The sequence below is a fragment of the Patiria miniata genome, unplaced genomic scaffold (assembly GCF_015706575.1).
Source record: "Patiria miniata isolate m_02_andy unplaced genomic scaffold, ASM1570657v1 HiC_scaffold_11, whole genome shotgun sequence".
Lineage (NCBI taxonomy): Eukaryota > Metazoa > Echinodermata > Asteroidea > Valvatida > Asterinidae > Patiria > Patiria miniata.
The window spans coordinates 1,662,395-1,676,354 of NW_024037049.1; the positions used below are offsets into that span (position 1 = coordinate 1,662,395).

At 36.4% G+C, this 13,960-nt stretch overlaps 1 protein-coding gene across 3 annotated transcripts; it reads left to right on the forward strand.

The window, feature by feature from the left end:
* Positions 1-117: 117 nt before the first annotated feature.
* Positions 118-13,530, forward strand: LOC119741579 (nucleosome-remodeling factor subunit NURF301-like). 3 transcript variants are annotated; one of them, XM_038217389.1, is made up of 5 exons: positions 118-1,320; positions 2,277-2,351; positions 10,836-11,136; positions 11,261-11,347; positions 11,786-13,530. In XM_038217389.1, the coding sequence occupies exons 1-2, from the start codon at positions 142-144 to the stop codon at positions 2,298-2,300; spliced, it is 1,203 nt and encodes a 400-aa protein (XP_038073317.1). In that variant the 5' UTR covers positions 118-141; the 3' UTR covers positions 2,301-2,351; positions 10,836-11,136; positions 11,261-11,347; positions 11,786-13,530. The 3 variants fall into 3 exon arrangements, with proteins under 3 accessions (XP_038073317.1, XP_038073333.1, XP_038073325.1); XM_038217405.1 differs by having other exon boundaries at positions 10,943-11,136; XM_038217397.1 differs by lacking the exon at positions 11,261-11,347.
* The last annotated feature ends 430 nt before the right edge of the window (positions 13,531-13,960 follow it).

The following is a 13,960-nucleotide window of genomic DNA, read 5'->3' on the forward strand; positions in this document are numbered from 1 at the left end:
CCTGGCAGAATGAATGAACATAATGAAGACAATGAAATTTATGATGACATACTGAATGAAGTTGAGCAAGCAATGATCATGAGCAAAGAAACTGAACAAAGATATGAGCAGACAGCTGAGCAAAGTGATGAAGCAGTGATTATGTCAGTGCAGAAGAATGAGTGTATTGTGCAATATGCAGTAGAGAATATCACAGTTGAAATGAGTGCAGAAGGTTATGTTAAATGGAATAAGGTTAAAGAGAAGTGCGATGATATAGAGGCAAAAGGTGATGCTATTGATGAAGAGAAGACCCAAAATGGTGGTATGAAGCATGAGGAAGATAATCTTGACAAAGACATGAAAGAAAAGGGTACAAAGATAATGGCAAGAAAGTTGAAAAAGGTCAAGAATGCAAGTGGCGACTTGAGACTGAAGGTAAAAGAAATGAGGAGAAAAAGACTGTTGAAGTTGACCAAGAAAAGAGTTCATGATCAGAGAGGTATGAGGAGGTTGCATGGTTACTTGAAGATAAAGCACTGCACCAGAAATAGTAATGGCAGGTGTATGCAAGATCAGCATGAGAATAGATCAAGAAAGAAACATATCAAAGTTAGTAGAAAGAGAAGAAGAAGAGATATTTGCAAGGAATCCTATAATAGAAGAAGAAATGGAATGAGGATTGAATTGTGGATGAGCAAGGAAGAAAAAGCAGTCCATGAAAAGGTTCAAAAAAATGCGTTCTGTGAGACTAAGCGAAGTCTTTCATTTGTTTTGAAGAAGATGAAAGATGTCAGTACAGAAAACAAAAATAAGAAAAGGCAGAGGAGTAATGGAAATTTTGCAAAAGTTGTGAAGGAAGATGTGAAGCATACATGTGCTTCTGAAATGAAAACACCAGAAAGGAGGCAGACAATTCTGGACAAGAAAGTTGGGAAATCAGTACTAAAAAGCAAAAACAGTCAGACGTGTGATCGACACAGACATGATCAAACCGTCAAAGGAAATCAGTCCAATGAAGAGTGCTGGTTGTGTGATCAGACTATCGATGTGTTTGAAAGGAAAGTGCAATGTGATGGTTGTAACATTTGGTACCATGTCAAATGTATGAATTTCTTGAAGATGGAGGAATTGTTGGCAAACAGAGCAGTGGTATGGATGTGTCGTAAATGTGGTAAGAGTACTTACTCTCAATCTCTTTTGTATGATCTTGGTATTCCAACAGATGACAATGTATTTGAGATGACTGTTGAGGAGACATGCACTATAGATGATGTTGTTCAGCAGACGTGTATTGGAACATGTGCACAAGATAGCAACTGGGATGATGAGACAAATGATGTAAGTAGACAGGGAAGATTGACAAGTTCAGTAGGCATTGAAAAAAGTACATGTACTGTACGATTGACGACTAAAGGAAAACAACTGATATGTCAGCAGACAGGTGGTTATTCATTAAGAAAGAAGAAAGGCCAGTCTTCAAATTCACAGAATGTAGATGGAAGTAAAACTGAATTGGTGAAAACAGTTGAAAAGGAAAGTGGAAATTGTATTGCACGCAAACATGTCAGTGATGGTGTTGGTGATGGTGTTAAATATGATAATATAGAAAAATCTGAAGCTGCAGATATGCAAGGTGATGACAAAGAGGCATTACAAACAAAACGAAGCAGAAGATATGAAATGAGAAGTAGAAAACGACAAATGTCACCTACTACTACAAGCTGTGAAGTGAAATGTAAAGAAATGAAAATGATGGATGTAGTTGAAGAGAAAAAACACGAAATTAAGAATAGTTTGAATAAATGCACAGTTCAGAATAGTGGGAAATTTGACAAAATGATTGTACAGGGCACCTTTCATCAAGGAGATCATAGATTTGCTGGAAACTCTGGTAAACAATGTGTTTCAAATTCTCTGTGCGCTGTTTTGATAAGTAAAATAAAACAACTAAAAGACTGGTCTTGTCAAGATATGGATACTACACTGAATACTGGAAATGAATTGTATAGCCACCTGTCTCGAAGTTCTACAGTTACTCATGATTATTTGCTGGTAAATGAATTGCCAAATGAGCTAGACCTGCTGAATCATCATTTCAATATGGAGTTTCATGATCCTGTATGTGGTGCATTTGGAGATCAGTGCAATTTGCCTGAATTTAATATGATGCCATTGAATCGTGCACTAGAACAGACACTTCAGCAATACTATGCATGTTTCATATGTTTCCATGAAAATACGTTTGTTGTGATTGCTCAAGATGGGATGTATTATATTTTTGATTCTCACTCTAGAAATCAGCAAGGCTGTATGGCTAGTGAAGGACGAAGTTTGCTGAAACATGTTTCTGATTGGCAAGATGTCCACAGGTATTGTACTGATTTGGCAAGATCTATGTGTTTGTCTAATAATGAGCAGTTTGAAATTACAGGTGTATCTGTGTGGTTTGATGATGAGCCAAAGCATTACATGGATAGTACATCTTGCAGTGGTAGTAGACTGGAGAATGCTGTGCACAAGACTGGTCATAGTACAGCAAAAGAGGTTGGAGGAATTGGTTCTGAAGCAAAGCTTGATCCTTGTAGTGGTTTGTCAATTAGTTGTTCAAGAGATGTCACAGACAGTTTAGACATGATAAATGGCAGTAATGAATGTGATGAGACTAGTGATGTTGAAATCAAAGAAGTGATTCAATTGCACAATTTTCATTTTGCCCCACTGACACATGCAAAGAAGAAGGAACTATGTAAGATACATGGCTTGATAAATGTACTCTGCAAAGGCAATGGAGTTTCAGATGATTGTGAGGTGATGGGACCACCTAATTGCGTAAAGAAAATCAAAGGTGATGGCAACTGTTTTTTCAGGGCAGTTTCATTTTGTGTATCAGGAACTGAAGATAATCATTTGAAGTTACGGATGGCTACTGTGAATCACTTGTTGCAAAATGGAGATAAATTTAATGGTGTTCTGCATGAAGGGTTCAGGAATGTGGAAGAATATGTCACCAGGCAGAGAATGTTTGTTTCTGGAATATGGGCTACAGAAGTTGAGATCATTGCAATGGCAGATATGCTATGTACAGATATATATACATATGATGAATTAAATAAGTGGTACGTCTTTTCTCGGAGTATCTTAGAAAGAGAGACTTTGAAGTCAGACCAAGGAATTTACTTGTATCATCAGCAAAGAGTTCATTACGATGTTGTTTTGTCAGTTTGTCAATCTACAAGAAAATCTGTTTCTGATGTGAATGGTCAACCAAAGGGAAATTTACAAGAAATCTCCAATAAAGTATCAAATGATGATGAAAGAGCGAAAACAAATATAACGTCTGACAAGATTGACAAGAGTGACCGACAGAATAAAGATACAAAGCGTAAAAGGGTGAAACGTGTTAATGTGCAATTGAAGCGAAAAATTGCAAGAGAAAAGGCTAGGGAGAGATACAAACAGAAAAAAAATGATAAAAAGGAGGATGACAAAGGAATGAAGATTAGCAAATGTAGTTCTCATGATGGGACAAAATGGAGATCAGGAAATGCAGGAAATCCTAAGGACAAATTAAAAGATGAAAAGAAGTTTTGTAAAGATGATTCTAAGCAAAGAAAAAGAATCTATGATCAAATGACATACAAAGAAAAAGCTGACAAGAAGAAGAAAGTATTGAACATAAAGTATCGTGATGACACTGAGTATAAAACACAGCGACTAAAGGCTGAAAAGAGAAAGTATGAGACAAATGCTTCATATAAAGGGACCAAAATAAATGATGGTAAATTTAAGTACCATAATGATCCTCACTATAGGCAGACTTTAATAAAGAGTCAGAAATCAAAGTATCAATATAATGCTGCATATAGAGAAAAGGTAATTAATTCTGGAAAAACAAAATATCATGATAATTGTGGATACAGAGAAGGGCTAATTAATTCTGGAAAAAGAAAATATCGTGATAATTGTGCATACAGAGAACAGCTAATTAATTCTGGAAAAGCAAAGTATCAAGATAATTGTGGATACAGAGAAGGGCTAATTAATTCTGGAAAAAGAAAATATCGTGATAATTGTGCATACAGAGAACAGCTAATTAATTCTGGAAAAGCAAAGTATCAAGATAATTGTGGATACAGAGAAGGGCTAATTAATTTTGGAAAAACCAAATATCGTGATAATTGTGCATACAGAGAACAGCTAATTAATTCTGGAAAAGCAAAGTATCAAGATAATTGTGGATACAGAGAAGGGCTAGTTAAGTCTGGAAAAACAAAGTATCGTGATAATTCTGCGTACAGAGAACGGCTAATTAATTCTGGAAAAACAAAATACCGTGATAATTGTGTATACAAAGAATGGCTAATCAATAGTGGTAAAGCAAAGTATCGTCAAAACTCTCAATATCGAAGAAAACTAATTGAAACTGGAAATAGAAAGTATAGAAATGATGATGTGTACAGACAAGAGAAAATTAACAGAATGAAATGTACATACCATGATAGTGCTTCATATAGAAAGAAACTGATTGCAAGTATCAAAAAGAAATATCGCTGTGTTGTCTCATACAGAATGAATTTGATCAAGTATGGGAAAGAAAAATATAAGACAAATCATCAATACCGTAGAAACATGATAATCAACAATCACAGACGTGCCCTTATGGAAAAAGAAAAGAGACGTAAAATGTGTATCGTGACAAAAAAATTTAGAGAAGACATATCTAAAGGACCGGAATATGTCTGTGCCTGCTGTCATAAACTTCTTTTTCGAAAACAAGTTTTGAAATGCAATAAATATAAATATGAAGACCAGGTGTATATTAGTGATGAATATCTGCACGTGTGTAGTGAAAATTGTGAGTTAAAATGTATTGTTGGAGAATCAAGTAGATCGCATTTGTGGATATGCTACACATGTCATAGAAAACTACTTGTGAACAAAGTACCTGCAGAAGCAAATGTAAACAATTTAAACCTGATTGATATCCCTGATGAATTGGCTCGTTTGAATACACTAGAAGAACATCTAATCGCAATAAATGTACCATTCATGAAAATGATTGCATTACCGAAAGGTGGCCAGCATGGTGTACGAGGTCCAGTTGTTTGTGTACCATCAAATGTAACAGACACAGTAAATGTATTACCGAGGCCCAAAAATGACAATCAGTTGATCCGAGTCAAATTGAAGAGAAAATTGACTTATAAAGGATATTATCAGTATCAATTTATGAATAAGGAGTATGTTGAGAGTGCCTTGAAGTACCTAAAGCACAATAATAAATGGTACAGTGACATTGAAATAAATACTGAATGGGAGAATCCATTGTGTGAAGATGTTGATGAAATGGAGCAGTATGTGGATGATGCAAAAGAAGAGGTTAATAATGAAAGTGACAGTAAAGATGAAGAAAATGATGACGAGGAAACAGATGATGACCGTTTGCGGGGTGTTGCATTAGACAGTTGTCTACAGCCGAGTAATATAGGCCAGGAAATACTGGATCAGTACTTTGATGAAGTCATATGTGTTGCACCTTGTGAAGGCAATAGTCCAATCAGAATATTAATGGAAAAGGGTAATGAAGCAAAATGCTTTCCAGCATTATTTCCGATAGGTCAGCCTACATTTGATGATGATCGTAATGTGAAGTTAACTCTGTGTAGATACTTGCACAATCGACTAATGAATATAGATAATAGATTTGCAAAGACTACACAATACATCTTTTATGCTCAATACTTATCCGAGATTCAGAAGGTTATGTCTAGTGTTTCTATTGCATTGCGTAAGAGTTGTGATAAAAAGCACAGTGGTGAGAGTGTTAATGCTTCCATGATCAATGACAGGGACCAACTACAAGATATTTTGAAATCAGACAGTGGATATAAATTTCTCAAGCCTATTCGTGGTACACCCCCATATTGGCAAGCAGCACAGAAGGATGTTTTGGCTATGATCAGACAACTTGGAATACCAACATGGTTTTGTTCGTTTTCTGCAGCAGATATGCGATGGCCTGAAGTAATTAATACAATTCTGAGACAGCAAGGTGATTCTAGAGATGTGAAAGATTTGGACTGGAATGAGAAATGTACGATATTGAGAAGCAATCCTGTGACTGCTGCTAGAATGTTTGATCAACGATTTCATACATTTTTGAAAGATGTAATTATGTCTTCAGCAGAACCGATAGGAAAAGTCAAGGACTATTTTTACAGAGTGGAATTCCAACAGAGAGGGTCACCACATACACATTGTCTCTTTTGGATTGAAGATGCACCAAAATTGGGACATGATAGTAACAAGGATGTTGTTAATTTTGTTGACAAATACATCAGTTGCAAATTACCATCAGAAGAGCAAGATGAACAGTTGAATGAAATCATCAGTCATGTGCAGTTACACAGCAAAAAACATTCCAAGTCATGTAAGAAGAAAGGTACTGAGTGCAGGTTTAATTTCCCCAGACCTCCATCTGAACGAACATTCATAACAGATCCTGATATGCCAATGGGTGATGAGAAAGAAAGTGAAGAAGATGACATAAATGAAAGAAATAAGGCCAAGGAGTTGCTGCAATCAGTTTGGACTGCAATACAGAAAGCTGAGAATGAACATATGACAACTACTGAACTATTTGGAAGCATAAATATTACACAAGGTGATTTTGAGAAAGCTAACAATGTCTTGAGCAGGAAGGCCAGTATTGTTCATAAGAGACAGCCACAAGATGTTTGGGTTAATTTGTACAATCCTGATTTGATACGTTGTTGGAGTGCAAATATGGACATTCAGTACATTTGCGATGCTTATGCTTGTGTTGCTTATGTGGTATCGTACATGTCTAAGGCTGAACGTGAAATGGGTATATTGTTGTCACATGCTCAGGCAGAGGTACAGAATGGTAATTTGGATGCGAGACAGAGTATGAGGGAAATTGGCAGTGTATATTTACACAATCGTGAAGTATCAGCACAAGAAGCAGTTTATCGTGTCTGTAATCTCAGATTGAAAGAAGGATCAAGGAAAGTAGAATTTGTACCTGTTGGAGAAAATCCAATCAGAATGAGCTTGCCTCTAAGTGTAATTCAAAACAAATGTGATGAAGATGATGATAGTATCTGGATGACCAGTAGAGTTGATAGGTATTTAGCAAGACCAGAAACTGATCAATTTGAAGCCATGTGCTTAGCGACATTTTGCTCAGACTATAGAGTGATATACAGTAACATGGCCAAAACAAGTCGTTCTCCAATACATGAATTGAAAAATGGTCTAGGTCACATACAGAAACGTAGTAGGACAGATCCAGCAGTTATTCGATTCCCAAGATTTTCAGTAGCAAAATATCCAGAGAAGTACTATCAAAGCATACTGCAATTATATCTACCTTATCGTATTGATGCTCAGCTTAAACCACAGCAGTTTGAAGCATATGAGGAATTCTATAGAAATGGTAGTGTTAAGTTGAATGGTGTGCTGAAATCTGTAATGAATATTGTTGAAAATAACCGGTCATTGTATGAGGCTAATGCTGAACCCATGGATGAAGCTGAAGAAATGTTAGAAAAGTTTGGTCCACAAGAAGATGCTTGGGCATTAATAGCTCCAGAAAGTGAACAGGAAAGACTTGAATGCAAAGCACAGAAACAACCACAAGAAGAAGATAGTGAGAATGAGTGTGATATTCCTGATTTGAAATCTAATCAAGATAATGATATAAAAAGTACAATTGAACCACATCCGCTGAAAGTATCCAAACAAGAAGCGATGAATATGTTAAGGTGTCTGAATGACAAACAAAGACAAGTATTCTATAAAGTGAGACAGTGGTGTTTGGATAAAATCAGTGGTAAAAATCCAGAAGCATTTTATGTATTTGTGACAGGTGGAGCAGGTACAGGAAAGAGCCATTTGATTAAATGTATTTACTATGAAGCAACAAGACTATTTGGAAGAATGATGGAGAGTCCGGACGACATATCAGTTCTGCTTATGGCGCCTACAGGTGTTGCTGCATATAATATCCATGGTGCTACCATCCATAGTGCTTTGTCAATTTCAACAAATGTGAGATTGCCGTATCAACCACTGAGTGAAGAAAAGATCAGTACACTTAGGCATAAATTAAGGCAACTACAAATTGTAATTATTGATGAAATTTCAATGGTTGATCAAAAAATGTTGCACTACATTCATGGTCGTCTTCGACAGGTCAAACAATCTCGTAATCATAATCCTTTTGGGAATGTGAGCATACTTGCTGTCGGTGATTTTTATCAGTTGCCCCCTGTGAAAGGAAAATCTTTGTACCAGACTGATGTAACAGGTGATTTGTGGAATGAAAACTTTGTCAAAGTGGAACTGACTGAGATTATGAGGCAAAAGGAAGATGTGCAGTTTGCCAAACTTTTAAACAGGTTGCGTGTAAGAAAGAAGAAAGAGCAGTTAGAAAGTGAAGATGTTGCTTTGCTAAAATCACGTGAAACTGGAGAAGATTGGACCGATGCTCTGCATATTTATCCTTGCAATAAACAGGTGGATGAGTATAATAGACAGACTCTTTTTGTGAAGTGTTCAGAATGTATATGTGTTCTTGCTAAAGATTTCCAGAAAGATGCAAAAAGTGGGAAAATGATACCTGCAGTGAAATCAGTAAAGAAATCGTCACGTACAAATTTATCTGACTGCTTGTGGCTGGGTGTAGGTGCTAGAGTCATGCTTACAAGGAATCTTGATGTATCTGATGGACTTGTTAATGGAGTGTTTGGAACTGTCTCTGAAATAGTGATGTTACCAAATGAACACTCAGCAAAGATTGTGAAAGTTAAGTTTGATAATGAGAAGGTTGGAGCAAAATTGAAGAAGCAGTCCTCTTGTAATTTTACAGATGTAGTTTGTATTGAAATGGTAGAAGACAATGTGACTCAGGTCTTTGTGAGACACCAGTTCCCTCTTAAGTTAGCTTGGGCATGTACATCTCACAAGGTTCAAGGAATGACTACAGAAAAGGCTGTTGTATGTTTAGATCGTACTTTTTCAGCAGGACAAGCTTATGTTAGTTTGAGCAGAGTGGTCTCATTAAATGGCCTAATAATCGAAGCATTTGATGAAAAATTTATTTACTGCAATGAAAAAGTGGCTGAGGCAATAAGTGAAATGCCATTATATATTGATAATGAACAAGGCAATGATAGTGTTGATGAAATTGAACTTGCAAGGTCCGGTGGAACCTATTGTACAACCATTGCAATGCATAACATTCAAGGTCTTCAAGCACATTTTGTCGATTTGAAGAGAAACAAGGAAATGTTGTCATGTGATTTGATATGTCTGACAGAAACATGGAGTGATGGAGACTTCGATTGTGAGATGGATATGAGTGATTACAAATGGTATCATCAGCCAAGATGTATGTCGTATGATAACACTAGTCGTGTTACACATATGTTGAAAGAACAGTGCCATGGAGGTGTAGCTGTATGTGGCAAGAAAGACATAGTGTTTAGTAGGCTAAACTTACCAGTCCACAACCTAGAGTATATTGCATTTCAGATAATTTCTAAAGTGTCAGTAGCCATTGTGATCATTTATCGACCAGCTTCATATGTTCTAAATGAATTTCTACCAATTGTTCAAATGTTACTGAATGAGCTACATAAGGTGTCAAACAAGTGCATTGTCATGGGTGATTTCAATGAAGATATCATGAAACAGTCTTCTGTTCAGAAAGTGATGCTTGATCATGGATATAAGCAATGTGTTACTGAAGCTACTACTGAGAATGGCACTTTACTTGATCATGTTTATGTCAGGAACATAGACGTCATTGAAACTTATGTGAGCCCAACATATTACAGCTACCATGAAGCAGTGATACTTAAATTGTGAATTTCTTTTTGTGAATGTGTATTGCATTGAAACTATATTTGTTGGTGTGCTACAATGTAGTTATTTGAGCATTTGGAAGTGTAGTCATTGATTTTAAAATGACACTACAGGTACATACCTGCAAAGAGAGACCTGTATGTAGTGTAAGGCCAAAATGACATTAATACATGAATTCTTACAACTAAAAAAATGAGATGGGGTTTAAGATATAAATTACAAAAAATAAACTTCTAAAGTTGAATTTTGAAAAATGAAGTATGAACTTTTACTTAAAAGAGAGTACAATAATAAGTGAATTATGGAGGTTGATGACAGCTGTAAATAATAAATAAAGACAAGAATGACACACAGAAACAAGTATGATAAATGACACAAGAATGCACCAGATACAGTGAAGTTATTGACCAATAAAGTAAATAAAAATTATAAGTAAAATTACATTATTGCGGTACTTGTAAGTGATCAATATGGGGCCCATGAACAACAGTAAAGCATTAGTAGACATAATGTACATAATAACGAATGCTTTATAATAGTTTTAATAAAGTAGGTAATTCTAGCACAGATTGCCATGCATACATTCAAATACATGTAGTTGTTTCTCTGATACATGTACACAGAACATGATTAATAATGTCAGCCTGTTGATACCCACACTATCAAGGTGAGTGACAACATTTTCAACATTATGTGATGATCTGATACTGAAACATGTTATAAAACATCTACACATACAATACATTTTATTTGTATCATCGATCAAGAAATGCGCTGATGTAACTGACCAATTGAATGCCTGTAGTGCTATAAAAAAAACATTGCTGTTATTATGTGAATTTAATGTCATGACGTAATAGTAACCATTAAATGTATTATTTTATAGAATATGTACTTGATGTATGTACAGTGTAAATGGTCTATGTGTAACCATACAAGTCCTTATGAATTGTCATCTGCAGGCTGTCAGCAATTCATTGTGGCCTGTGACTTTGCACAAGATGGAGTGTGAACCACAACACTGCCTGCCAGGCGTCCAACACTTGAGGGCGGGTGTTGTCATCTGCAGGCTGTCAGCAATTCATTGTGGCCTGTGACTTTGGACAAGATGGAGTGTGAACCGCAACACTCCCTGCCAGGCGTCCAACACTTGAGGGCGGGTGTTGTCATCTGCGGGCTGTCAGCAATTCATTGTGGCCTGTGACTTTGGACAAGATGGAGTGTGAACCGCAACACTGCCTGCCAGACCTCCAACACTTGAGGGTGGGTGTTGTCATCTATTTTTAATCCTATATTTTGTCCTATTTTTAATTTGTACAGTGCATTGGGACTCCATGTTTAATGGGCTTAATAAGAACGGTTTTATTATCATTATTATTATCTGCAGGCTGTCAGCAATTCATTGTGGCCTGTGAATTTGGACAAGATGGAGTGTGAACCGCAACACTGCCTGCCAGACTTCCAACACTTGAGGGTGGGTGTTGTCATCTGCGGGCTGTCAGGAATTCATTGTGGCCTGTGACTAATCATTGTTCATCCCTGGCTTTTGACTTGACTTGTGACCACATTTGTAACCATACATAATTGGATTTTTGTCCTCACTAATATATTTTCATAAACACTTTTAGATGTATTTATAAAAATATGTCGGTGAACGGCTAAACCCAATTTTGAATTTACATCACTTCGATGCAGGTTCAATGTGATGAATAGACTGCAGTTAGCAAAGAACTTTTCAGTGAACTTGTGAAAGGATTTGTGATGGACTGGACTACAACATATTGGTCTGAATATTGATTTACCAACAAAAGTTTGTAAGGTCGGTTAATCACACTGTTGTCCAACTTCCAGACCAAATAAAATGCACAAAATTTGTTTTTCATAGCAATCTTCTCTTTCATGTTTTTTTCAGTGTAAAATCCCATTGCAGTCATTGATGTGCTCTTATGACCTGCCATCAGGTGCGATGTGGATGACCTCCAATCATCCGTCAACAACGCTAGGAGTAAACAACGCCATGCCCAATGCAGTTTGTGTTCTACATTTGGTGTTTGCTTGAAGAGTAATGAACAAAATCTAGTGTTCAAATAGCAATATGACCTGCCATCAAGTGTGACGTAGATGACATGTAGTCATCCACCAGCAGTGCCATGCCCAATGCTCTTTGTGTTCTACATTGTTGTTTGCTTGGAGAGTAATGAAGATGTTTTAGTGTTCCAATACTGATTACAAGCTAATACCAACTTGGTTTATTTTATCTAATAAACAACATTGCAGTCATGGCCGCAGCCGCTTATACTCATTGGAATGCAGTTGCCAGCTGTGGTATGCCGTGGCACACAGCTAGTGGGTAGTTCCACAGCTGCTGCTTTTGTGCAGTGCCGCTACCACACAAAGGCTGTGCAGTCATGCGGGCCACTTGCTCTATGTGTGGAGGAATGTCCCCATTACAACCCGTCCTTAAGGGGTTAAGGAACAAATGTCACAAGTGTCAAATGAATGAAAATTCCAAGTTATACTTCAAAGATTTGACCAGGATCTATCTTATAGCTCTGTCTCAAATGACATCATTTCCTACAGACCAGCCATATGCATCGGCATTTTTTGCGTCATGACCATGGGTTACATGTATGTCGTAAATTGCACCCATTTTGAGCAACAAGTGGGCATGCTGTGTTTGAAACATTTTCTACAATGCGCAAAGCATGCTTGGGTTTATAGAATACGCAGATGCAGTTCTCCAACAGAGATGGCCATTTTTGAGAGAGACCTATTATGCTTATTCAAAAGCAAAATTTTGGTTGTATAAGATCACAGATTGCACTTGCCAGCCATGCAAGTCCTGCATTAGTAAGCAGAAATGTGTCAGTTTGAGTGTCAAACAAGCAATGTTTTCTTTCTCAACAAGATTTGGAAGAGAATCAAGCATACAGTACTTGGAGGTTATTTTATTCAAGTTAGAATCACATATACTCATTTTAATTTGTGTTGATGCTTAGCCATAAACCATTGTTACAAACACTGGTGAAGTCATCCTTCTGTCTTGGCATTGCAGAAAATGAAATTAAAATGTGAAGTCATGTAAATAGTTTGTGGATTTATTTCTACAATCGTATTGAATACTCAGCTTTTCACTTTATGCTTGATACACAGTGACTTACAAAACTTGTAGAAAGTACAAAATAATAACTTTGTTAAAGAGAAAACATTGACTTGAAATGTTTTTTTTTAATTTTTCACAAAGATTTGTTTTTAAATAACACAAGAACATATCAAGTACAATTTTCTATTGTAGTCTCTACCAATTAATTATGTATGTAATTTGCAACTTTCACATATGCATGAATTGAAACGTGAGGACTTCAGCTTTACTGCAGCACAATGCATGCACCCTACACAAATACATTGTACATGTACATGCATATGAGTATGTCAAAGTTGAAACTATGTCTGGGCTTGTTTCTATCTGTAATAAAAATGATTGTAATTTCCATGACAAATATGCTGATTTAAAGATGCTTTTCTAATTGTGTAACTACAATTGTTATGGCTTATCTCATAATTTAATCATTTATCATTTAGCAAAACACGACAATTGATTGTAATTCTGGACTCTACTATGAAAAATAAATCCCAATACTTCAACTGGAATCACAATGTGTGTACACGTGGATAATTTTGTTTTGAGATGCAGCTGTGAACAATCAGATAAATAAGTATAATTTATTCATTATGTTATAGTCACTCAATCTTCGCGATCTTCAGCAAAAAAAGAATAAGTGTGGGGGAACAAAAGGAACCTTGTTTAAACACCTGTGATAAATAACATTTGCAAATACACGAAAACATATTGGAGGGAGTTCCTAGTATATCAGTGCCTTTGCGTGTAGTTTTTCAATTTAAAAGAAATATTGCTGTAAATTGTAATACACATGGTAGAAAGCGGTAATCAACGACAGCGGTAGCGTCTCTACATTGTATTAGTTATACTGTTGGGCACTATATAGAGGGCAGTAGATCACCATTATGGGCCGTACACAACAAAAATTGTCAACAGTAGAGGGCAGTAGATCACTTGCACAGTGCC